Source organism: Martes martes, assembly GCF_963455335.1.
Source record: "Martes martes genome assembly, chromosome: 2".
NCBI classification, from domain to species: Eukaryota; Metazoa; Chordata; class Mammalia; order Carnivora; family Mustelidae; genus Martes; species Martes martes.
Genome location: NC_137889.1, coordinates 71528185 through 71554219, shown reverse-complemented (window position 1 = coordinate 71554219; position 26035 = coordinate 71528185). Strand labels below are relative to the sequence as shown.

Genomic DNA, 26035 nt, shown 5'->3' with positions numbered 1-26035 from the left:
GAGTGACTGTGGACTCTGAGAAACAAACTGAGGGTTTTAAGAGGGGCGGGGTGTTGGATGGGTGACCCTGGTGACGGGTATTAAGGAGGGCACGTATTGCATGGAGCACTGGGTGTTATACATAAACAATGAATCTTGGAACACTACATCAAAAAGTAATGATGTACTGTATGGAGACTAACATAATACAATTAAAAAAAAATGTTACCTGGACTTTCTGAACCTCAGGTGTTTCCATATGTGAAATGCGAATAAATAACTCCCTTAAAATGCTGTTGTGAGGATATAAGACACAAGGCATATAAAGAACACAGAACATTATAATGTAAGCTCTCATCAAGAGCTAATTTCCTTTCTTATTACCCCTTCTTCTAGATGATTGGATAAATTTGACTAAATGTGTACTGGGGGAAACGTCTGTATAGTAAAACACTAAATCGTATAACAGCATCATAAATATTTCTGATAAGCAAATTCCAGTTTTTCCATCTTTTGGGAGAAATTTATATAAGTTGGGGAAATAAATAAAGTACCAAATGGAAGAAAAGGTAGATGAAAATCAGTAAAATTTCAAAAGTGGAAAGCAATGGTGTTTCCCAGTAAAGCTACAACAATCACACCTCTTGGGTGTTAGTTTTCTCATCAGACGTAGTCTTCTTTCTGTTTTCTAAAAAGTGATGGTACATTCTCAAAGACAACGAGCATGAAGTAACACAAAGAACACGTCGAATGTCAGATCCTTCTGGCCAGAGTTGCTTAAGCTGAGAAATAGTTTCACGTGCCTGTGACAAAAAAAAAACTGTAAATGTCAGGATATCTTAAAAATATTCTTATTTATAAGTAATCTTACTAGAAGAAATCATACAAAAATAGGTAAGACTACATAAAACTATAAAATTTCTGGAAAAAAAACTATAAAATTTCTGTTAAAAATGATAAAATTTTAAGATGGGAAGATACATGTTTTAGTAAAATTCTTAAAATTTAACTATGTAAAGAATTGTAAATTATTGTAAATTATTATAAATCAATAATAAAACATGTTGGTCTTTAATAAGACATGAGCAGATAATTCACAGAAGAAATAAAAATATTAACAAAATAGAAAAAATGTTCGAACTCTCTAGTAATATGTGAACAATTAAATAGCATATTTTTATTTACAAATTAATAAATATTATAATATTCTAATGATAACACAACACTGGAAATTAAGTGATGTGTCATTTCTCTTATGCTTTGCTAGAGATAGGTATATTTAGCAATACATATGATTACTATTAAATATATTGATACTTTGTGACTGGCTATTCAAGTTCTAGATATCCAGGCTAGGTAAATAACACAAACTGTGTACCAAGATTTATGCACCAAGATGTTCATACAGAATTATTTTTAGAAATCAATTCTCAGATAACTTAGGTGTTTAGCATTAGGGAAATATTATGCATCCAGTAAAAATAAAATATGTGAAGAATTTTTAATGACTCAAATACATGTGGTGTGCAAGAAACACAACTTAAATAAAGTGACTCAGAGGGACTAAAAATAAAGGGTTGGATAAAAGTATAACAGGCAAATGGGGGTGGAGGAAAGAAGAGAGGCTAGCAATTTTTACAGCAAGGTAGGGAGAATTCAAGTTCAAAAGCACTAAATGTAAAAAAAAAAAAAAAAAGAAAGAAGAAAGAAAGAAAAAGGCATTAAATGTGAAAAAGAAAAGCACTCTTTTATTCTAAAAGCCATCCATAATGGTGACATAACCTTTACGAATGATTCATCTCATATGAATAATTATGCAACATATAATGTCATAACTGACTTTATGATACAAAAATTACAGGAGATTAAAGGAGCTATACTTATAAACATACTATTAATAACATAATTTAATACACTACTTTCATTACAAGAGAAATCAAGTAGACAAAAAAATAAGATGACTTAAAAGCACAATCAATAGTGTAGATCCTATGAATTAAACTCTGATGATACAGAATATGTATTCCTCTTAAGTGCCCTCAGCACATCCATAAAAATTGGTCATATGTTAAGTCACAAAGAAAATATCAGTAACTTCCATAGTGTAGAAACACTACAAACAGCTTTTTGATCAAAATACAGTAAATCAAAATACAGTAGAATTTAGTTTCTTAAAAAAAGGCACAAAGATCCTTCAATATAAAGCTTAAAAACATTTTTTACAAAGCTACTCATAAGTGAAAAGGAAATACAAATACAATTTATAAAAATGATAATAAAAACACCGCATATCATAATTTATGGGATAAATTTAAAGCAGTGACCAAAACAAAATTCATTGTATTAAACATATTTAACAATAAATATTAAAGAATTAAAAAAATGAGTTTAATTCTCAACTCCAAGAAGAAAATCTAAAAAAGAAAAATAAACTGGACTAAAGGGAAGTAAAAGAGCTGAAAATTAAAGATAAAAGTAAGCACAATTAAGAAGAGAAAATTGGTAGATATATCTAATTAATAAATCAGAATTCCAGGGATTTTTTTAAAAACTTTAAAAAACAGACAATCCACTAGCAAATCTGATCATTAATAAATGGGAGAAATAAAAAATGAGCAGAATAAAAATGTAAAGAAAAATAACTACTTAAATAGAAACAATTTTTAAAAAGTCATATGCCCTACTTTGTAAACTTCTATGCAAATAAATTTGAAATGTAAATAAATGGATAACTTCCTCATAAGGATTAATTATAAAAATTGACCCCACTGGAGTTACTAAGCTTAAATAAACCAATTTCTATAGGACAAATAGAGAAAATTAAGAAACTATCCCACAAAAAATCACCAGTTCCATATGGCTTTATAGAGAAATTCTATTTTAATCTTCAAAAACCACATAATCCTAGTGATCCATAAATTATTTTGGAATACTTAAAAGAAAAAGAAAATATTCTAATCTTTTTTTATGAAGCATGAATAACACTGATACACAACCAAATAATTACAGTGCACAGAAAGAAAACTACAGAAAAGCATCACTCACGCATACTGATGTAAAAATTCTAAACAAAATATTAGCAACCAGAACCCACACCACATCAAGAAAATAATACATGATCAAATGGGATTTATTCCAGGAATAGATTTGCTTCAATATTTAAAAATCTAATTATATCAAAATACCATATTAATAAAGCTAATATTTAAAAATTATAATTGTATCTATACTTTCAATACACATTCATGATAAAAACACTCAAAAAATCCAAGTTGAGGGATACAATCTTAACATCAGAATGAATACACATATATGCCGAAACACTAGAGACATTCCCACTAAGATTAGGAAAAAGGCAAAAATGCTCACTATATCTGCTACTATCCACTATTGTACCAGGTTTGTTACCTAAAGCACCTAGATGAGAAAAGGTAATTTCAGGCATAGGAATGGATAAAGAAGATTTAATACTATCACTGTTCACAGATTATATGATAGTATATGTGGATTATCCCAAAGAATAATTAATTAAAAAATTAAAATACCAATGAGACATCAGCACATAGAATTGACACAAAATCAATAGACTTCATATGTATAAACAACAAAGCATCAAAGAACACAATGGTAGATAAAATCTTGGAATAACAGCAAAATTTACTTAGTAACAGCAAAACATTAAATGCTTAGGAAGAAAATTAAAAAGAAATATATAAAACATATATAAGAAAATTTTTTGACTCACAAAAATAGATTTGAACAAATGTAAAAACACCCCTTCTTCTTGCATGAAATAATTCAACATTATAAAAATGCCAATTCTCTCCAGTTTAACTTATAAGTTCAATATACTCCAACAAAAATAAAAAGATTTTTTTTAACTTAGACAAGTTGATAACAAAAGTTCAGATAGAAAAATAAAAATGCAAAATGAATGTAAGAGAAAAAGTATACATGGAAAACCCAGCTAAACAATACATTAAAAATATTATTAAGTCTTTCTAATCAAAAGAGTGTAAAATTTGCAAATAAACCAGAGGAACAGAGTGGAAAGTCCAGATTTATTTCCAAAAACATATAGAAATTTAATAAATGTTGCATCTGAAATCACTGAGATAAAAATGGACTTTTTAATAAATGTTACTGAGCATCCCTTTGAAAAAATAAAAATTATATCTATACCTCACACTATCTATAAGAATGAATTACAAATAGATTAGGAATCTAAGTTGTTAAAAATTTTAAGTATAGGAAGAAACCACAGGGAAATCCTCTTTGATGTATGTATGTAGGGCAAGTCTTTCTGACTATGACTCAAAGTCTAGAGGCAACAACACAACAAAAAAATTAATAAATTTGGCATTAAAAATTTTAAAAATGTACACAACAAGAAATCATAAACAAAGTCAGAAAACAACTGACAAGTTGGAAGAAAATATTCATCATACATATCACAAAGTGCTAATATCTGTAATATAGAGAGAAGACTTTAAATTGAAAGACAAAAAAATGATATAATCCTTTTAGAATGAAAATTGACAAAACCTAAGTAAGCAACATATACATTTATCTTTTTTATGTTTATTATTTATTATTAGTCATATTACTTTGCAGAGAGATTTACAACTCTCAAAATACTTTCACTGTCTCCATAAAACTCAACAATATCAAATTCTTTTAACAAAGAAACAGTTTACAGCATAACATTATTAAGTGATGATAATACCTTAACTTTATATATATTTATCATCCTATTTTTTCTATTTAATTTTATTTTTTCAATGTTCCAAGATTCATTGTTTTTTGCACCACACCCAGTGCTCCATGCAATACGTGCCTTCTTTAAATACCCACCACCAGGCTCACCTAAGCCCCCACACCCCTCCCCTCCAAAACCCTGTTTGTTTCTCAGAGTCCACAGTCTCTCATGGGCAATCTCTATCTTTTGAATCATCGATACCATTTTTAAAATCTACTCTGAAGCTATACCTCCAATAATAAAAAAAATTGCATATGTTACAAATGATTATTTATTACAGCATTGATTATAATTGCAAAATGTTAAAAGCAAGTATAAATTGCATAATGGAAAACTGGTTAAACAAATTATAGTACATCCACATGAGGGAGTGCTATGCAGCTATATAACATAATGAAGAAGAGATCTATAAATTGCTTTAAAATGATTGCTAAATATGCTGTTAAGTATAAAAAGAAAGGTACTGAAAAATATCTATCATCCTTTATTTAAGAAAGAAGATATAAGAAAATACACACGTCTGTTTTTTTGTACAAAAAATAATAACAATAATAATACAAGAAAGATAAACCTGAAACTAAAGAGACAAATCACTTACGGAAAGTATTTGGGAAAGGGGTAACTGTAGAGGAGAATGGGATCAGAGCAGCAGGGATAAGAACAAAGTGTCACTTCTTTGAACCTATCTTTTTGTATATCTCTGATTCTTAGAATCATAAGTATGCTTCTTATACCTTTCACATACCCTCCAAAATAAACAGATAATTAAAAACAAACTGTAAATGGGTGGCAGGGACCCAAAGTGAAATACAAATACTAACCAACGAACCTAACTGTATTAGTAATGATTAACAACCAAACTGAATGGGGCCTGCAAGAAAAGAACTAACCTAAATAACTTTGGAAAGCAGTATTTTATGTATTCTATGACTAAAGTTAAAAAGAATTGCACATAAATCCTGTAACCATTTAGTAAGTATGTTTCTCACAAGATATGGTTAGCAATCCTAAAACTACTTTATATATATATAGTGCATAATGAGAGCTAAATTTCTCATAAATTGAAGAAAGAAATTACAAATAAGGAAAGGGGAAGGGTAAAATGAAGCATAGGAAGTTGGATCAAAGTAGAAGTTACTGGTATAAATATGTGATATTTACGATAGATGATAGATTAAAAAATAGACAGGTGTAGATGCATGGCTTAGCACATATACATATATTTCCTAGCTGTGTCTGCTGAAAAATCCTCATTGCAATGATACCCCAGTAGAAATGAACAAACAGGGGCACCTGGGTGGCTCAGTCAGTTAAGCATCTGCCTTCGGCTCAGGTCATGATCCCAGAGTCCTGGGATCAAGCCCCACATCAGGCTCCCTGCTCAGTGAGGAGCCTGCTTCTCCCTCTCCCTCTCCCTCTGATGCTTCCCCTGTTTGTGCTCTCTCTGTGTCAAATAAATAAATTTAAAAAGAAAAAAGAAATGAACAAACGTATTTCCCAGATCATGGCTTCTAAATACTGTTTTCCACAAAAGCAACCAGAACTCCTTGGAGAAGTGGTTGATTTCAAGGATGAAGCAGAGAAATTACAAGTTGTGGTTTCAAAAAGTAAAACAGTGCTCAAAAAGATGGGGCCTGATGAATTTGAAGATAAATATACAGCCATGTAACCATCACCACAAGGTATGTCATCCAAACCTTAATAAAGTGGTTTTAGAAGAGAAAAAGATGGGAAGGGGGTGGGGCATGCAAAAGAACATAGGTGCAAACTTGAAGGAGTCTCTAATGTTCAAACCTAGAACAATTTGAGCACCAAAACTATTGTAATATTGGACTTTGATCTATAATGTAAAACATCCACTAGTCTATGCTGATATAAGTAAATAAACAGGTGAAAGGCAGAGATACAGGAGCTTTCCCTTACAGAATTCTAAGTAAGAAAAGTAGAAGAAAAGAGTGAAATAAAAAATACCCATTAGGCAAACATACCTAGCAATAATTTTTGCAGACAAGATCCATTGATGGGTTCTAAAATTAATTAGCAAAAGTCTGAGAAAAAACAGGATTTACATGGTCAGGAAAGATAGTAACTTTGCGGTGGAGAAGGCTAGAAGGCACCAGCTTAATCAGTGTTAAGACATATCAACATCATGAACACTTTGATATCTTATTGTTCACAATACCAACTCATTGGCATTCTTGCCAAAAATATATAACTTCATCCCAGTCATTAGAAAACACCAGACAAACCCAAATTGAAAGATATTTAAAAAATAAATAAATAACTGATCAATACCTTTCAAAAACATCAAAAGCACAGAAGATAAGGAAACTAGTACAGATTGGAAGAGACTAGAGAGTAAAAAATAAATGGATGTAGGATGCTGGACAGAATCCTGGAACAGAAAAAGGACATTTGTGGAAAAGTAAGTGAGACTCAAATAATGTGTGAAGCTTAGTTAATAGCATTATGCTGATGTTCATTTCCTAGTTTTGAAAAATATACCGTGGTTACATCAGATGCTAATATTAGGGGAATCTGGATGAGAAGTCTATGGGAAATCAGTATTATTTTTGCAACTTTTTCATAATCAAAAAATTAACTCAAATAAAAAGGGTTTTTTTTAAGGTTTCAGTACCTCTTCCATCATATTTTTCCATTTTAATTTTCCAAAAAGAGATTCTAGTGCTGAAATTCTATATTCTTCCAATTGTTTAATCAGGGTTTTATAAGCACTCTCAATCTTCTTTTCATTCTGTAAAAGGAAGGCAAGTCAGATAAATTGTCATAAATAAAATATCTAATCACTTTCCAACTACAGAAAATCATATACTGAAGATACAATCATTAAAATGTATTTCCCAGTTTAAAAAAAATACACTAATGTAATTACAGATTATCAATTCTTTTAAAGCCTGCCAAGCAGCACAGTTTTGTTTTTGCTGAATTAATTTTTGTCTGGGAATTTAGTACATTTTTAACAACTCTATGAAAAGTATAATTAACATAATATAAAATTCACTCACTTTTTAAGGGGACAATTCAATGGCTTTTGGTGTAGTTACAGAGTTATGCAGCCACCATTACAATTTAATTTTAGAACATTTCCAACATCTCAAAGAGTGTGCCCACTTAATACACTGTATTTTATTATGAAAAATTTCACACACACACACACAAATAAGGAATAGCAAAATCTTCCCCCAGGTACCTATCATCCAGCAACAACCACTATCAACATACACCGCATTTTTATTTTGAGCACATAATATCCTTAAAGAGATAAATGAAATAACCTCTTTAAAATGAGTTTTCAATAAACAAGGAAATACATTATTATACTAGAGGCAAAATCTAACACTTAAAAAAAACTTCTTAAGGAGAGATTGGGAAGGATATTTGTTAAGGTACCCTTCAAACTCAGATTCAGAAATTGTTCCACCAGAATAAAATGAGATCAAGTGATTATAGTACCTCTTCCCAATATAAAAATCAATCCCAGGGCTGTTCCTACTCACAGTAGGCAACTAGAGTTGGAAAGAGTTTAATGACTGGAGTCACTAAATTTTATAAAATTCTAGAAGAAATTTGTCTTTAGGTATCGATTACCTCTTTGAAAAATTTTTGGTTTTTATGCATGCTTGGCATAAGATATGCATAAAGTCGAAGAATATCAGATGTTTGCCCTGAGGAAAGCACAATGTTGACCTTCATCGCCCAAGACTGAGTAATTAAAAAGTTGAAAAGGTATGTTTGTAGATGGTTTAGGCCTTCATCTGCAACTATTAGGTAATATGGGTAACTGTCTTCCAAGAAAGCTTCCCACTCCTGTGACAGGCATCCAGAAAATTTTGTTCGAACATCAATGGTGGTATTATGCTGAAGATGAAGAATTAAAGCAGTTCTCAATGGAAGAAGTTCTGGAAAGTTGAAATATGCATACTCAGCATCCTGTGGGGATGGGATAAAGTATATTCTTTTGAAATTATCATTTAATTGGTTTACATATATCATTAAAGTCACTAAAGGAATGTGTTCCAACACAGTTTTGTTCAGCTTTAGTCAGGGAATAGAACCTTAAGCCTTGACAGTCATTTCTCAAATACAAGCCATAAATCACAAGTTGGACTTAAATACATATGTTCCCTTTAAGCAGGCACATAATAGTCAAGGTTTATCCTACTTTCCCTTTGTGTTCTGATTCTTTTTCTCTCCAATGTCACTTCAGAAAGAAAAAGGACAGAAAAACATGCAAAAGCAAATGGTGGATATAAATTATCCAGAACAGGAAGCCAAGGTGAATCACTTTGAGGACTTTTCCAATTTAGAATGATCTTCCTGAAGCAGCAGAGTTTTTTCTCAACAGATCAGAATTAGTACAGTTAACTGGACTGTCAACATTAGACTAGAATCCTGACTCTTTATTTAAAACATTGCTTGCAAGAAGTCAGCAATGTTTAAAAATCTAGCAATAATGTAGATTGCAAAGTGACTGAACAGACATACTCCAAAATCCTTAAGAGAAACACAGTGGTTACCTTTAGGGACAGAATAAGAAAGGGGTGGTAGTGGTTATACCTACCTGTATTTGAAACTCTTAATATTTTACTAATTATAATCATAATTGGAAAAGGAAGATCAAATATATTCCCTCAGAAGTATTTATTATAGGGCAAATAATAAACAAAGCAGTATTAAGGAGTTTGACATTTTCAAGGCTCAAATAAATTGCTGAGTTCTGAAGACAGATGCAGTTTTCAGAGTTGGAAAAGTAGAATTCAGAAATCAACTGAGTTTTGGTTGAGAGGGTATCTCATCCTCCTTCATGATCCTGTGTGTCTTTACATGAAATTTAATTATTGAAAATAAAATATACTCTTTTTTTTAAAGATTTATTTATTTATTTATTTGACAGAAAGAGAGAGTGTACAAGCAGAAGGAATGGCAGGAAGAAGAGGCAGAGAGAGAAGCAGGCTCCCCGAAGAGCAAGGAGCCAGACTTGGGCCTCAATTCCAGGACCCTAGGATCATGACCTCAGCCAGTCACTTAACCGACTGAGTCACTCAAGCATCACTAAAATATAATCTTAAATATGGTAATTTCCGAATACTGAGATGTTGAGTATTTTTTTCTGTTCTTCCCTTTAAGTTTTCTGAATATATTTAACTTTGTAATAAGGGGGAAAATGACAAAATAGTAAGGAATTTTAGTTTTAGCTCTTAAATCATAGTAAAGAACTCTACCGTCACGTTACCTTGAAGAAAACTATGGCAAATTGTCCTCCTTTACTGGTAAGATCCATAAGATAGTATTCAAACAGATAAAAGAAGTGGAGCTCCTGCCCCGGCTTTAATGATTTCTCACAAATGCATGTAGTAAGTAATGAATCTCCATCAATCAGAAAAAATTCAGATTCAACAAAATCATTGAATAAACTGGAATATCTAAAATGAAAAAAGTTAAAACAAAAATTACATATTGACTCAAAAAAGCCCAAAAAAGGCAGTAGCATTATTATTATTATCTATTATCACTATCGTCAGCAAGTGATTTGAAGAATAATTATTTTATGTCAGGCTGTATGCTAAGACTTTTCAAATATATCCATATGCATGACTGTCCTTCATAGGAAAAAGACAGGATCATTCTCATTCTATAGATACAGAAACTGAGGCTCAAAGAGATAAGAGCAAATTATGTAAGACCACGTATCAGAATCCGGATTGGAATCGGAATTTAACACCTCTATTCTGCATATAGACTGGTATTAAATGCTTCCCGCTTAATCAATCTTATTTCTCTATAGAACAATAGGTTCATTGACAGTTGTGTACAAATAAAGCAAGAGAAAACTGTGTCCATTCAGCATCAAAAAGTTCTCAAAGTTCTATTAATCATATAAATATGTATATATATATAAAATTATACTTAAAATATACTATGACATATACTGAGATAGATATGCATTACTTTTTTATTATGCTATGTTAGTTACTATACAGTACATCATTAGTTTTTGATGTGGTGTTCCATGATTCATTGTTTGCATATAACACCCAGTACTCCAAGCAATGCATGCCCTCCTTAATACCCATCACCAGACTGACCCATTCCCCCACTCCCCCGCCTTCTAAAACCCTCAGATTGTTTCCCAGGTTCCATAGTCTCTCATGGTTCATCTCCCATTCCGATTTCTCCCCCTTCATTTTTCCCTGCCTTCTCCTAATGTCCTCCATATTATTCTTTATGTTCCACAAGTGAAACCATATGATACTGACTTTCTCTGCTTGACTTATTTCACTTAGCATAATCTCCTCTAGTCCCATCCATTTTGATGCAAAAGTTGGGTATTCATCATATCTGATGGCTGAGTAATATTCCATTGTGTATATGAACCACATTGTCTTTACCCATTCATCTGTTGAAGGGCATCGCAGCTCTTTCCACAGTTTGGCTATTGTGGACATTGCTGCTAACAACATTGGGGTGCATATGGCCCTTCTTTTCACTACATCTCTGTCTTTGGGGTAAATACCCAGTAGTGTAATTGCTGGGTCATATGGTAGTTCAATTTTTAATTTTTTGAGGAATCTCTACACTGTTTTCCAAAGTGGCTGCACCAACTTGTATTCCCACCAACAGTGTAAGGGGGTTCCCCTTTCTCCACAACTTCTCCAACATTTGTCCTTTCTTGCCTTATTGATTTTTGCCATTCTAACTGGTATAAGATGGTATCTCAATGTGGTTTTTATTTAAATCTCCCTGATAGCTAATAATAATGAACTTTTTCATGTTTCATTTAACAGACACTTTTTCATATGTCTGTTAGCCATTTGTAGTTCTTCTTAGGAGAAGTGTCTGTTCCTATCTTCTGCCCATTTTTTGACTTGATTTTTTGCTTTTGGGTGTTGAGTTTGAGAAGTTCTTTATAGATCTTGGATATCAGCCCTTTGTCTAATATGTCATTTGTAAATACCTTCTCCCATTCTTGGGGTTACCTCTTTGATTTGTTGACTGTTTCCTTTGCTGTGCAGAAGCTTTTTATATTGATGAAGTCCCAAAAGTTCATATTTGCTTTTGTTTCCCTTGCCTTTGGAGATGTGTTTTGAAAGGAGTTGCTGTGGCTGCTGTAGAAGAGATTCCTGCCTACATTCTCCTCTAGGTCTCTGATGGATTCCTGCCTCACATCTTTCATCCATTTTGAGTTTATCTTTGTGTATGGTGTAAGAGATTGGTCGGGTTTCTTTCTTTTGTATATAGCCGTCCCATTTTCCCAGCACCATTTATTGAAGAGACTGTCTTTATTCCATTGAATATTTTTTCCTGCTTTGTTGAAGATTAGTTGACCATAGAGTTGAGAGTCCATATCTGGGCTCTCTATTTTGTTGCATTGGCCTATGTGTCCATTTTCTTTGTGTGCGTTTTTGTTTTTGTTTTTGTTTTTGTTTTGCAGTACAATGCTATTTTGTAATATAGCTTTGTATACATAGCTTGAAATCAGGCAATGTGATGGCCCCAGCTTTATTTTTCTTTTTCAACATTTCTTTGGCAACCTGGGGTCTTTTCTGTTTCCATACAATTTTAGTATTGTTTGTTCCAGCACTTTGAAAAATGCCATTGGTATTTTGATCAAGATGGCATTGAAAGTATAGATTGCTCTGGGCAGCACAAATATTTTAACAATTTTTATTCTTTTGATCCATGAGCATGCAATGTTTTTCCATCTTTTTGTGTCTTCTTCAATTTCTTTCATGACTGTTTTATAGTTCCTAGAGTATAGATCCTTTGCCTCTTTGGTTAGGTTTATTCCAGGTATCTTATGGTTTTCGGTACTATTGTAAATGGAAATGATTCTCTGACTTCTCTTTCCACAGTAACTTTGCTAGCATATAAGAAGGTAACTGATTTCTCTGCACTAGATTTTGTATTCTGCCACATTACTGAATTGCTATATGAGTTCTAGTAATTTGGAGGAGGGGGAGTCTTTTGGGTTTTCCATAGAGTATCATGTCATCTGCAAAGAGAGAGAGATTGACTTCTTTGTCAATTTGAATACCTTTTATTTCTTTTTGTTGTCTGATTTTGTTGCTAGGACTTCTAGTACTATGTTGAACAACAGTGGTGAGAGTGGGCATCCTTGTGTCCCTGATCTCAGTGGAAAGGCTCTCAGCTTTTCCCCATTGAGAAAGATACTCACTGTGGGTTTTCATAGACAGATTTTATGAAGTTGAGGAATGTTCCTTCTATCTCTATACTCTGAAGTGTTTTAATCAGGAACGGATGCTGTATTTTGTCAAATGCTTTTTCTGCATCAATTGAGAGGACAATATGGTTTTTATCTCTTCTTTATGTGTTCTGTCACATTGATTGATTTGCAGATGTTGAACAAACCTTGCATTTCAGGGACAAATCCCACCTGGTCATGATGGATAATCCTTTTAAAGGATTGGATTTGGATCCTATTAGCTAAGATCTTGTCGAGAACCTTGGTGTCCACATTCATCAGGGATATTGGTCTGAAATTCTCCTTTTTGATGGGGTCTTTGCCTGGTTTGGGGATCAAGGTAATGCTGGGTTCATAGAAAGAGTCTGGAAGTTTTCCTTCTGTTTCTATTTTTTGAAACAGCTTCGAGAGAATAGGTATTATTTCTTCTTTGAAAGTTTGGTAGAATTCCCCAGGGAATCCATCAGGCCTTGGACTCTTGTTTTTTGGGAGGTTTTTTATCACTGCTTCAATCTTGTTACTGGTTATGGGTCTATTCATGTTGTCGATTCCTTCCTGTTTCAGTCTTGGTAGTTTATAGGTTTCCAGGAATGCATCCATTTCTTCCAGGTTGCTTAATTTATTGTCATAAAGCTGTTGATAATAATTTCTGATAATTGTACTTATTTCTTTGGTGTTAGCTGTGATCTCTCCCTTTCATTCATAATTTTATTAATTTGGTTCCTTTCTCTTTTCTTTTTGATAATTCTGGCCAATGGTTTATCAATCTTAATAATTCTTTTGAAGAACCAGCTTCTAGTTTTGTTAATGTGTTCTACTGTATTTCTGGTTTCTAATTCATTGATCTCTGCTCTAATCTTAATTATTTCCCTTCTCATGTATGGGTTAGGTTTAATTTGCTGCTGATTCTCCAGATCTTTAAGGTGTAAAGATAGTTTGTGTATTCGGGATTTTTCTGGTTTTTTGAGTGAGGCTTGGATGGCTATGTATTTCCCCCTTAGGACTGCCTTTGCCATATCCCATAGGTTTTGGATCAAGGTGTCTTCATCCTCATTGGTTTCCATGGATTAAGTTCTTCTTTGATTTCCTGAATGACCCAAACACTTTTGAGTGGGATGGTCTTTAGCCTCTAAGTGTTTGAATTTCTTCCAAATTTTTTCTTATAATTGAGTTCTAATTTCAAAGCACTGTGGTTTGAGAATATGCAGGAAATAATCACAGTCTTTTGGTATTGGTTGAGAGCTGATCTGTGACCCAGTATGTAGTCTATTCTGGAGAAAGTTCCATGCGGTATTGAGAAGAATGAGTATTCTGTTGCTTTACGGTGGAATGTTCTGATAACTATGAGGTCCATCTGGTCCAGTGTGTCATTCAAAGCTCTTCTTTGTTGGTTTTCTGCTTAGTTGACCTGTCCATTGCTGAGAGTAGAGTGTTAAGGTTTCCTACAATTAACATATTATTAACAATAATTTCTCAAAGGAAAAAGATTTCTTTTGAGGTCTTTTGGCATGAAATATAGTACTCCACCCCTTCACTTTCAGTCTGGATGTATCTTTAGGTTCAAAATGAGTCTCTTGTAGACCGCATATGGATGGATCCTATCTTTTTATCCAAACTGCGACACTGTGCTGTTTCGTGGGAGCATTTAGGCCGTTCATGTTGAGAGTGATTACTGACAGATAAAATTTTATTGTCATCATGTTGCCTGTGAAGTCCTTATTTCTATAAATTGTCTCTGTATATTTCTGTTCTATATCACTCTTGGGATCTTTCTCCTTTTATAGAATTCCCCTCAATATTTCTTGCATGGCCGGCTTAGTGGTCACATAATCTTTTAGTCTCTGCTGGTTCTGGAAGCTTCTTATCTCTCTATACATTCTGAATGAGAGCCTGGCCAGATAAAGAATTCTTGGCTGCATATTCTTCTCATTTAGTACACTGAATTATGACTTTCCAGCCCTTTCTGCCTTGCCAGGTCTCTGTGGACAGGTCTCAAGTTATTCTGATGTTCCTCCCTCTGTACGTATGGAATCTCTTCCCCCTAACTGCCTTTAAAATCATTTCCTTGGTTCTAAGATTCGCAGTTTTACTACTACATGCCTGGGCATTGGTTTATTCTCCTTGATTTTGGGAGGTGTTTTCTCTGCCTCTAGGACATGATTGCTTGTCTCATTTCCCAGATTAAGGAACTTCTTGGCTATGATTTGGTCAAATCTTCTAGTCCTCTCTCTCCACCCACTCAGGGATCCCAATAATTCTGACATTGGAACATTTCATGGTGTTTATTTCTCTAATTCTGTTTTCATGGATTTTAAGTTATTTGTTCCAGGCCTCCTTCTGCTCCTTCTTTTCTATCAGTTTGTCTTCAAGATCACTAATTCATTCTTTTACCTCATTTACTCTACCTGTTAGAGTATCTTGAGTAGATTGTATCTCATTGACAGCATTTTTAAGTTCTGCCAGATCTGCTCTCACTTCTGCCCTTAACAAATGTATGTTGCCATTAATAGTTTTCTCCAGCCTGACTATTGTCTTCATAGGCTACCCTGAAATCTATTTCTGACAACTTGCTTAGATCCATATCCATTAGATCTGTGGGAGAGGCCATTGTCTCTTGGTCTTTTCTTTGTTGGGAGTTCCTCTTCCTAGTCATTCTGTTGAGTTGTGGTTGAGGGTGTGTACAGCCAAAAATATCAACCACTATCCAGGCAAGGTGCTTCCTGGGAAGGTTCAGAGCTATTGGTCACCACCAAAAAGAAACAAACAAAAAAAAAAAAACCAGCCAAAATGAGCCCCAAGAGTAAGATTTATAAAGTACAAAAACAAGACCAACCAAAAAAGAAAGAAAGAAAGAAAGAGAAAAGGCACCCAAAATAAAACAATGGGAGTGAGGGGAAGGTGGTTATAATCCCTCAATGTGGGCTAGGAATGGTATTTCAGTTTTTCCTGGATGTATTTTGAGATCTCTATTAGAGAACTCTACTTCCCAGAGATACAGGGAAATTAAAACTGGGATATATATATATATATATATACACATATACACATATACATATACATACATACATACATACACACACACACACACACATGGCATATATATATATATATATATATATATATATATAGTATTGAATAGGGGAGAAAAGGACTACAGTGAAGCTTATATCTATATATATTTAGAAAAGAAAAAAAAGCATATGCATGAAAAAGTTTAAGTTTTACTATGGAATACGTTGTATTAAACATCTAGTTGAAATGATAAGAAGGTTAAAACAAAACAACAACAACAACAACAAAACACCAAGAGTCATTAGAAAGAATTAAAAAGAGAGAGAGAGAAAAGTTGTATCTAAGCAATATACAGGCTGTGGGACAATACCAGGAGCTTGATATACTGCTTTACCCTGGTGTCCAGGTTTTACAGTTTTATGGGGACCCTGTGGTGGTTGTCCTCTTATTCTTTCAGCTTGTCTTCTGGGAGAGGGGCCTGCTGCATTGTTTTTCAGTCAATCCTGCTTGGGTGGAATTGCCCTGCCCACTATCAAGGGGCTGGGCTCCATGGAAACCTGTTTTTCGTGCTTTCTTTTATCTGAAGGCTTTTGTTCTCTGGCAGTTTTTGTACCATTTTGTGGGTCAGAGCACAGTAAACTGTCCACACCCTGACTTCGGCCTCAGAGAGAAGCCACACAGTCTGCTCCTCTCTGAATCTTCCACAATACACAGAAGCACCATTGAATACCGCAACCTCCCACAGGCGATGCACATCCCCAGCAACCCTCCCAATGGTTGACTGAGGCCCCCCACTTGTCTCTGCACCTCTGTGTGACCAAAACTGTGAGCAATACTGGTCCAGGCAAGCCCAGCCCTGGTGACTGCTGCTCCTTGGACTGTGGCCTCCAATCCAAACTGGGTCCTCTTAGGCATGGGTGGGCAGCCGCTGCAGCCAGTCCTGGGACCATGAGCTTAGGTCCACGCCTGTGGCCAACCAGTCCCAGCAATTATCACTTGAGCCCCTTTGTTCTCTTTGAATACTGTTATTAGTCCCTTCCATCTCATAGCCACCAGTCTCCAAGTTATCGCTGGTCCCCAAGTGCACTTTCTCATTGGGGTGTTACTTTCCAATGGCTGGCTTCTGGTAGCTTCCTCCCCCTTCTGTTTATCCTCCAATACCTGTCTGTGCAATCCCAACTCTGTCCTTTGTACCTCTCAACATGATCCTCTCCCCCATAGAGATCCAGATGTGTATAATCTTAAATCTCAGGCTGATTTCATGTGGTATTCAGAGTGCCCTGGTAGATTTCTAGCTAAATAGGGGGCTGGTTGAAATGGAGTCCCCTACTCCTCTGCCATCTTGATGGAACTAGGCATTACTTTTTTTAGACAGAAATTACTTTAATGTCAAAAAGACAATAGGAAATATGTCAAACTGTACATCTCTTTATTTCTTATAATACTCACTCAGCTTTTGGTACTGCACTCAAAATTAGCTGTGACATTCTCTCTAAAAACATCATGTGTTCTTCTAAGCCTGTAAAAAAAGATTGTTTATTATTTGAAAAAGAAATAACAGTTATTTTAATTCTATTAAATCTGTGAAAAAAATAAATCTGTATAGCTTAAAGAATCATTATTTTATAATTTATAAAAACTTTCAATTGAAAATTACCCATTGCTGCTGCTACCTGGGCCTTGAACTGGAAATGGAAAATATTAAATATAGCAAATATCCTTTACTTTGGTACCTCTAAGCAGCAGTTATTAATGAAAATGACAGACCTGCAAAGAAAGAAGAAAAATCAGAAATTCATTTATTCCATCAACAAATAGTACTGAATAACTACTATATGTTAAGCAAAACATCAGGCAGTGAGAATACAAAAATGAACAAAAGGCAACATGCTGTCAGTTCTCATGGAGCTTAAAGTCCATCAGGAAAGATGAATATTAGTGGATAATTATATAAACAGTGGAAAATTACAAAAGTGACAAAGTCAAAGAGAATAGAGGAAGCTTCCCTAAGTAGTGCTTGAGCTGAATTCTGAAAAATGAAACAAGAATTAATTAAACAAAGGAGTAGGGAAGAGTAGCATTCCAGGCAGAGGGCATATCCAAACACTATGTACAAAAAAGTCTTGTAGCATGAGGGAATGTGGGTGGTACTAGATCCAAAGTAGAAGCCAGCAAGGCTGAAAGGGAGAGGGTGATGGAAAAGCTAGCTGTGCTACAGGGTTCCAGGAACAGAAGAGCATGCAGAGCCTTTGAGGGTATGTTTTCAGCTTAAAATCCACTGATGGCTTTTAAGCAGATAGTGTTATGATGGCTTTACATTTTGAAAGATTACTCTGGCTATAGTAATATATAGTAATATAGAGAGAAGAGATAGGATGGGAACAAATTTCCTGTTACTGGAGCAAAGAGAAAAACCATTGTTTTTAAGGGTAATGATCATAATTTGATGTAATACAGTTTGTTGGTAGTTTGGGGCACTTACAGATATTAAATATTTAGAAGGTAAGTTTGCCATAATTTGGTAATGGATCTGATATGGATGGAGAAGAGGGGAGATTGAGGGTTGTCAAGGATGATTCTTAGGATTCTACCTGATGCAACAGGATGAAGGACTAGGACATTCCCATGGCAGGAAACCTTGGAACAAGCCCACATTTCAGGGAAAGATCATGAATTCAAATTTGTGGCAAGTCTGAGTTTGACTTGATTTCAAGACCTATTATAGGATAGGTAGCAAGAGTTATTAAATATACAGGTTTATGGGACACCTGGGTGGCTCAGTCAGTTAAGCATCTGCCTTTGGCTCAGTTCATGATCCCAGGGTCCTGGGATCGAGTCCCACATCAGGCTCTTTGCTCAACAGGTAACATGCTTCTCCCTCTGCCTGCTGTTCCCCCTGCTTGTGCTCTCCCCTCTTCTCTCTCTCTCCCTCTCTGACATAATAAATAAATAAAAACTTTAAAAGATATATATATATAGGTGGGGTGCTGAGTGACTCAGTCATTGGGCATGTGCCTTTGGCTCAGGTCATGATCCCAGGGTCATGGGATCGAGCCCCACATTGGGCTCCCTGCTCAGCGGGAAGCCTGCTTCTCCCTCTCCCACTCTCCCTGCTTGTGTTCACTCTCTCACTGCGTCTCTCTCTGTCAAATAAATAAATAAAATCTTAAAAAAATAAAAATAAAGAAATGAAATATATATATATAGGTCTAGAGGTCAAACACAAGGTCTGGGCTAGACCTGAATATGTGAGTAATTTTAATATTATTGCAAATAAGTCCATTGATATAGATGAGCTTGCTTGGACAGAGAGACACAGTATCATGGAAGAAAAAAGGACTAAAAATCCAGTTCTGTAGATCACTAATATACAATAAATGCCAAGAGAGAAGAGGAAGCATCTGCAAAGGTAACTGAGAAAGAACTGTCAAAGAGGCAGAAGAGAATGCACTTGAGCATTCTGTCAGAAAAACCAAATATTTAGACATTCCTCAAATATGTCATACAGTGTCTTAGGGCAGAGAAACTTGATAGATAGATGAATAGATGAGAGATAGATAAATAGATAGATATTCACATTATATGACAGTAAGGAAAACATAATGGTGAGGCACACAATGATTTTAAATATTAAAATAACAATGCAAGGAAATTTATAACTATAAAAATGAAAAAGCTTATAGAAAGAAGACATTCCGTGGGTTGGAATGGAACGTTTAGGAAACACTTAATGAAGACAGGGGCAAAAGTACGGTCTCTCACTTACCTAGTCATTGTACCTTTTGTCAAATATATAGAGCATCTACTCCTCACCAAGCACTGTAATTGCTGCAACATATGAAAATATGCCTAAAACATGGCCCTTACAATCTGGTAATGGTTTAAAGATAATTAAATAAAAAAGTATAATGTGCTGAGTGATCCAGCAGAAATGTACAGGAAGCTATAAGCAAATTGAAAGAGTTCTTCAATCAGCTGGAGGGGTCCTCTATTCTGAGGTTTTAGGGACATATTGAAAAGATGTACAAGAATTATGGAAGCATTTTGGAGAAAGTAAAGATATAGAGGATCTCATTTCAGACAGCAAAATAGCACTGGTTTAATGCACAGAGATATGAAACCACACGACAAGTTTGATTCCACAGTCTGTTCTATATGGTATAAAACAGAATAACTTGATTGGAAATGAGACAGGAAAAGTAGGTGTAGCCCAGATTATAAGGGGCTTTTGCCCAGGAAAGAAGTTTAGAGAATTTCCTGAAAACAGTCGGCCATCTGATTCATGCAATCTTCCACCTCACTAACTGCACATTAGCCATATTGTCTTCTTTCAGTTCTCCAAATTGTACCAAGCTCAAACAGAAAAGATGAGTCAGTGAGAACTGAGTAAACAGGAGAAAATTAAGCCCAAGTATCTTATAGAAGGAAGAGCTCCAGAAAAGGTAGGGTCAGACTGAAGGAAATAAGATGAAACAAGGTAGTTCATAGATTCCCAGATGTTACACAGTGCCCTTAATGTCTCAGGAAATTTTTTATGGTACTCCTAGGACAAAATAAATACCTTATAGTTTACTTATTAGATAGATAGCTCCAAACGAATTAATAAGTCCTAACAAAATCATTTGAAAATAGAATATACATAAATTGAAAGAAATAACATTTTTAAATTAAATAACAACAATTACTAATGAGACATGATGGACACTATACAACTTTTCAACAAGAGCCATCATGGCAGAATAAAACCTTTCTCAATTTGACAGTTAAGGGGCTCCACAGCCTGACTGCCTACTCTCCTGTCACACAGCCTACAGGAAACTCCTTATGAAATTTCACTCTGAATTCATGCCCCACTTAACATTTACACAGAATTTATATCACTATGTGCAGTTCTTTCTTATTTAAGGGAGAGGCACACTAGGGAAAATAAAGCCATCATACTAATCATAATAACCATTAAATACGTGTAAATTTAAAAATAGAATCATTAGACTTGGGGGGGTATAAAGAAGGAGCCAAATGAATAAACATGATTCAAGGACAGAATAGTTCAAATTAGCTTTCCAATAATTACAATATTATCTAATACAACAATAACAAACTGCTACAGAAAAAAAAAATGCTTGGGGCACCTGGGTGACTCAGTGGGTTAAGCCTCTGCCTTCATCTCAGATCATGATCTCAAGCCCCGCATTGGGCTCTCTGCTGAGCAAGGAGCCTGCTTCCCGCTCTCTCTCTGCCTGCCTCTCTGCCTACTTGTGATCTCTCTGTCAGATAAATAAATAAAAACCTTTAAAAAGTGCTCATAAAAATTTAAATGTTCATAAATGCTTATAAAAATTTTAAATATAATTTCAGAAAAAATTCATGTGCAGAACAATAAAATGGACATGTTGATATCTTAAGTCGGAAATATAAAATCCAGGAATTTTTTTTAAGATTTATTTATTTATTTATTTAGAGACATAGAGAGCACTAGTGGTAGGAGGGGCAGAAGGAGAGGGATAAGCAAACTCCCCTCTCAGTGGGGAGTCCAATGTGTGGCTCCATCACAGGGCCCTGACATCATGATATAGGCTGAAGTCAGACAGTTAACCAACTGAGGCACCCCCAGGAAATTCAGAAGACAGAAGAAAAAAACAAGGAGATGGAAAATAGAAAAAATACCAAGAAATACAAAGGATAGATTTAAAAGTTTTAAGATCATCCCATAGTAATTCCAGATGGAGAAAACTAAGATTCTAAAATGAGTGGAGATAAAAATAACTAAAGATATAACTTTAAAGTCATACAATAATATGGAACCACGGTTAAAGTACACATTTTTAGACTGAAAAGTTCTTCCAAGTACTAAGAAGAAATAATGACAAAAGAGAAACACACACTTAGAAATAGCAACTTTAAATTGCAGACCTCCAAGAGCAAAGAGAAAGATGGAGATATGCTATAAAGAAATGTAAGTCAGAGAGTCCATAAGTAAAGTGGTTAAAGGCATAGGATTATTGGCAGAATGCCTGGGTTTTAATCCTAGTTCTGACACATACTATAGTTTTATAATATTAGGCAAGTTATTTACTTTCCCTATATCAGTCTACTCATCTATGAAACTGAGACAGACAATAATGTTACTTTCCTCTGTTGTGTTTTCTAGCTAATAAAATGTATGACCTGATGTATACAAATTGATGAATATAGCACGTGATACACAGAACTGAATAAAACAAGGAGCATCACTGGATGTTTTGATAAAAGAAAGCAATATTTGCAAAGTTCCCAGGGGAAAATATTTTGAACTTAGAATTCCATATCTAGTCACTCAATCCATTAAGAGGGCAGAAAGAGAGTATCACCAGACATTCAAGAAGTCAGAAATTTCACCAACCACATATCCTAAATGATAATTTTATTTAAGAAGATAATATAGAAAATTTGGGGGGGTGGATAAGCATAGGACAATCAAGAAACCGTTAAACTACATATGATCCAGAAAAATTAAAGGAAGCCATAAAGAAAAATAGGAGGATCCATGGTATTTTGAATTTAGAAAAGTATCCATTTCAAACAGCAGTCTTTTTTTCTAAAGATATTATTTATTTATTTGACAGACAGAGATTACAAGTAGGCAGAGAATCAGGCAGAGAGAGAGGAGGAAGCAGGCTCCCTGCAGAGCAGAGAGTCTAATGTGGAGCTTGATCCCGGGACCCTGGGATCATGACCTGAGCCGAAGGCAGAGGTTTTAACCCACCGAGCCACCCAGGCAACCCTCTAAGAGCAGTCTTAATGATAACTACATTTCCAAGACAAACATATAGATTGCTTCTACAATAAATAACATAATAAATAATGTTATAACTTGTTTACTTGGCCTTCCATTTGTGATTCAAATAGAAATAAATCACAAGAATGAGAGTTTTAAAATACTGTAAACTATGATAAACCCTGACAGTACAAAAATAATGTAATAACAAAATAGGGTGGTTCAGAAAGGGATGAATAGTAGAAAAAGAAGAGGGTATATTAAGTCCTTTGTTTTTCATAGAAGAGAGTCCCCAGATTGTATCCAAAGATAATATACCAAAAATTAAGGGTTTCTGGAATCAAGAAGTTAAATTGCCTTTCTTATATAGGTATTGAACCAATGGGATACCAAATAATATAAATGGGGGAATTTCACTTATATTTATATTATAACTAATGAATTAATAGATCTTGCTATTTTTAGATGATAGCACAACAAAAATATAGGCAAATATCTACTTCCATATAGAACTACACCATTGTTGAAATACTCTAACCAAAAAAATATTTTAACCTGAATTTGATCAAAACTCTAATAGCAGCAATTAATTGACAAGATATTTATAAGCTAGAAGGACCTATTAAATAGTACCAGGAAGACTAGGAGACTCTCTACAAGACCAAAAAAAGGGAAAGGGAAAGGGAAGGAGAAAGGGGAAAGGAAGGGAAGGGAAAGGAAGGAAGAAAAGGAAAGAGAAGGGAAGGGACCCCAATTTATTAATAAATAAATTAAAAGAGGATAAGAGATTAAAACAAACTTAAAGACATATCATCTAATCATAGTAGTGCCAGAACCCTATTTTGGATTCTGATTTAAACACTCTTTAATAGGAAGAAGAAAAGGGTAAAAAAGAGAAATCATAGATTATTGGAATGGATAAAAGTCCAATTCAGAGAATAAGGCCCAGGGAATGATGGAACCACTCGATGGAAAAACTCTAGTTTCTGAAACACTGTCTGGAGAAGAGCTGACCAGCAATGGACAGAATCCTAGATGGCCTTCAAGACACCAGCAAGAAAACAGGGAACCTCAACCTTCTAGGTGCAAGGAATTGGATTCTTCCAACAATCTGAATGAGCACCCAAAGCCTGGACAAGATGTCAGCCTCAGCAGACACATTCATTTCAGTCTGGTGAGATGCTGAGTAAAAGGATTCAGTTTAATCAGTGCCTGGATTTCTGATTCATGGAAACTTATAAAATAATAAATTTGTATTGACTTATGCCACTAAATTTGTGGTAACTGGTTATGCAGCAGTAGAAAACTAATGCGTGCCCCTTGATACGAATATATTATTTTAATTGTTTTTAAGAAATAAATTATTATTGTATGAAACCACTGAAATGTAGGGGTATGTAGGAGTCACTTGTGAGATATTAAAATGCAGATTCTGATTCCGCAAGTTTGTAATTGGGCATCAGATTCTGCGTGGAGTACGAAGCTGCTTGCTGCTGTCCCCGTCTAGATTTTATTATTCGTGCTCAGATCTGACCTCTCTTAGTTTCTCCTCAAGGCCCCAGATCCCCTGCGCCCTTTCTTTCAAGAGGATCCCTTAAATGCCTGAATACTTGGCCCTCTCCTTCAGACTTTAGACCCTGGCGCTCCTAACTAACGTCCCCTTCCCACTATCTCTCCCCAGGCTTTGCCTCCCGAGGCCAACAAAAAGACCTGTCCAGCACCGTTTGCAGGTTCCGGGTGGCACCCGCAGCTACCCGCACCATGAGCACTGCGTGCCCAGAGCGACTCCGGGCCTCCTCCCGCCCGGACCGGAGAGCTTGACCCCCTGCGGGGCATCTCCATTTCAAGTCTCTCCCTTAGTTACACCTGTCATCTAGGAGAGGGCTCCGCAGGCCCCGTCCCAACCCTCCCCCCCACCCCCATCCCCATCCCCATCCCAGCTGGGTCCTGCGTTGGAGCACCTGCCACTCCCCACTCCTCCTCCCCCTGGAGTCCGGCCCCCACCTGCTGCGTCTGAGGAGCGCTGACAGGGGCTGGCCGCCGGTCCGCAGGGAAGAAGTGACAGAGAGAGGACGAACCTGGAGCCCGAGTGTAAGCTGGACATATAGCCTGAACTTGGGCTTCTGTCTAGTGGAGCCTGCGCGGCCAGTGTTTTATAATCTGGAAGGGAGTTTCGGTTTCATTTCTCCTCTCAGGGATGGGTAAGTTTCATTTTCCTTCAGGAAATAGGTAAGAGGACAGTTTCCAGAAAAGTGAATTTTAGCATCCTTCTCTTCAATCTGAACCTTAAGAGATAGCAAAAACAATAATAAAGGCTTTGGAATTTGGACATAAAATAGAGGAAACACGAATCTGAGACCTCTAAACATAAAATCGAGAAGCAGCTGTTTAGAAATAGATGAACTGTAACAGTGTGGAATCTGAAGTTCTCCGGTGAGAGGTGAAGACTCGCAGTTCCATCTTTATGTAGAAACAAAAACAGAAACCGTATGGAAGACTACATCAACTCCCGAGTTTCCATTATGAGAAGCGAACGATTACTGTTATGTGTGAATTATATTTAGAGATTTCCTGGGCCAAAAACACCATTAAAAATTAGATGAAAATGCAACATGCTCACTTTTATTCTGCCTTTAATTTTATTCTGCCTTAATGTTATTTCCACAAAATGTCTGCCTAGTGATATCTGCAGTTTGGGTTTTAACACTAGCCTCTTTTTCTTTTAAGCCTTTTGGTGTGTTTAATTTCAATGTGCAAATATACTGGAATTCTAGGAGGAGGCCAGTGGAGGTGGCAGTGGATTTGGGTAATCTTAGCAACAATAGGAAGGCACAGCTGCTTTGTCTGCAAGGAGTGTAAAGAGCAGATGTGCAGGCACTGTTCCACAGAGAAAACAGAACAGAAAGAGCAGTGAATGACATATTTTCTGGTCATAAATTGGAGAGTCAAGTTGTTAAAGAAAAAGGTTGGGATGCAGAGGGTGAACACTTCTCACATCCATCAGGTGTCCATTCATTCATTCTCTTATTTGCAAATTTGTGATGTGTTTGTTGATGATGAAACTGAGAAAGAAAATTTAAAAGTTTGGAACTTGATACATGACTGGTCTAAAGTTATACTATATTCATATCTGTCCTTCACTAACAGCTCTAATAATAGTAATACCCCTCTTTCCTCCTGCCAAGAAGTCAGTGTTGTAATTCCTGCAACCTGTGAACATATTAAATTCTCTAGCAAAAGGTACTCTGCAGAATAAACTAAATAAAGGATTGTGAGTTGAGGAATTATGCAGAATAACTCTGGT

The 26035-nt window shown here is 35.3% G+C and overlaps 1 protein-coding gene across 1 annotated transcript in view; it reads right to left on the bottom strand.

Moving 5' to 3' along the window:
• Positions 1-24863, bottom strand: part of DDX60 (DExD/H-box helicase 60) — a 116586-nt gene extending 91723 nt beyond the window's left edge. The window contains exons 1-7 of the mRNA XM_080796705.1: positions 24736-24863; positions 17632-17741; positions 17424-17493; positions 9993-10182; positions 8348-8689; positions 7377-7493; positions 621-782 (exon numbers count right to left, since the gene is read on the bottom strand). Of these exons, the coding sequence (XP_080652831.1) occupies positions 621-782; positions 7377-7493; positions 8348-8689; positions 9993-10182; positions 17424-17493; positions 17632-17635 (885 nt within the window). The 5' untranslated portion in view covers positions 17636-17741; positions 24736-24863. The remainder of the gene's footprint in view (positions 1-620; positions 783-7376; positions 7494-8347; positions 8690-9992; positions 10183-17423; positions 17494-17631; positions 17742-24735) is intronic.
• Positions 24864-26035: the final 1172 nt, after the last annotated feature.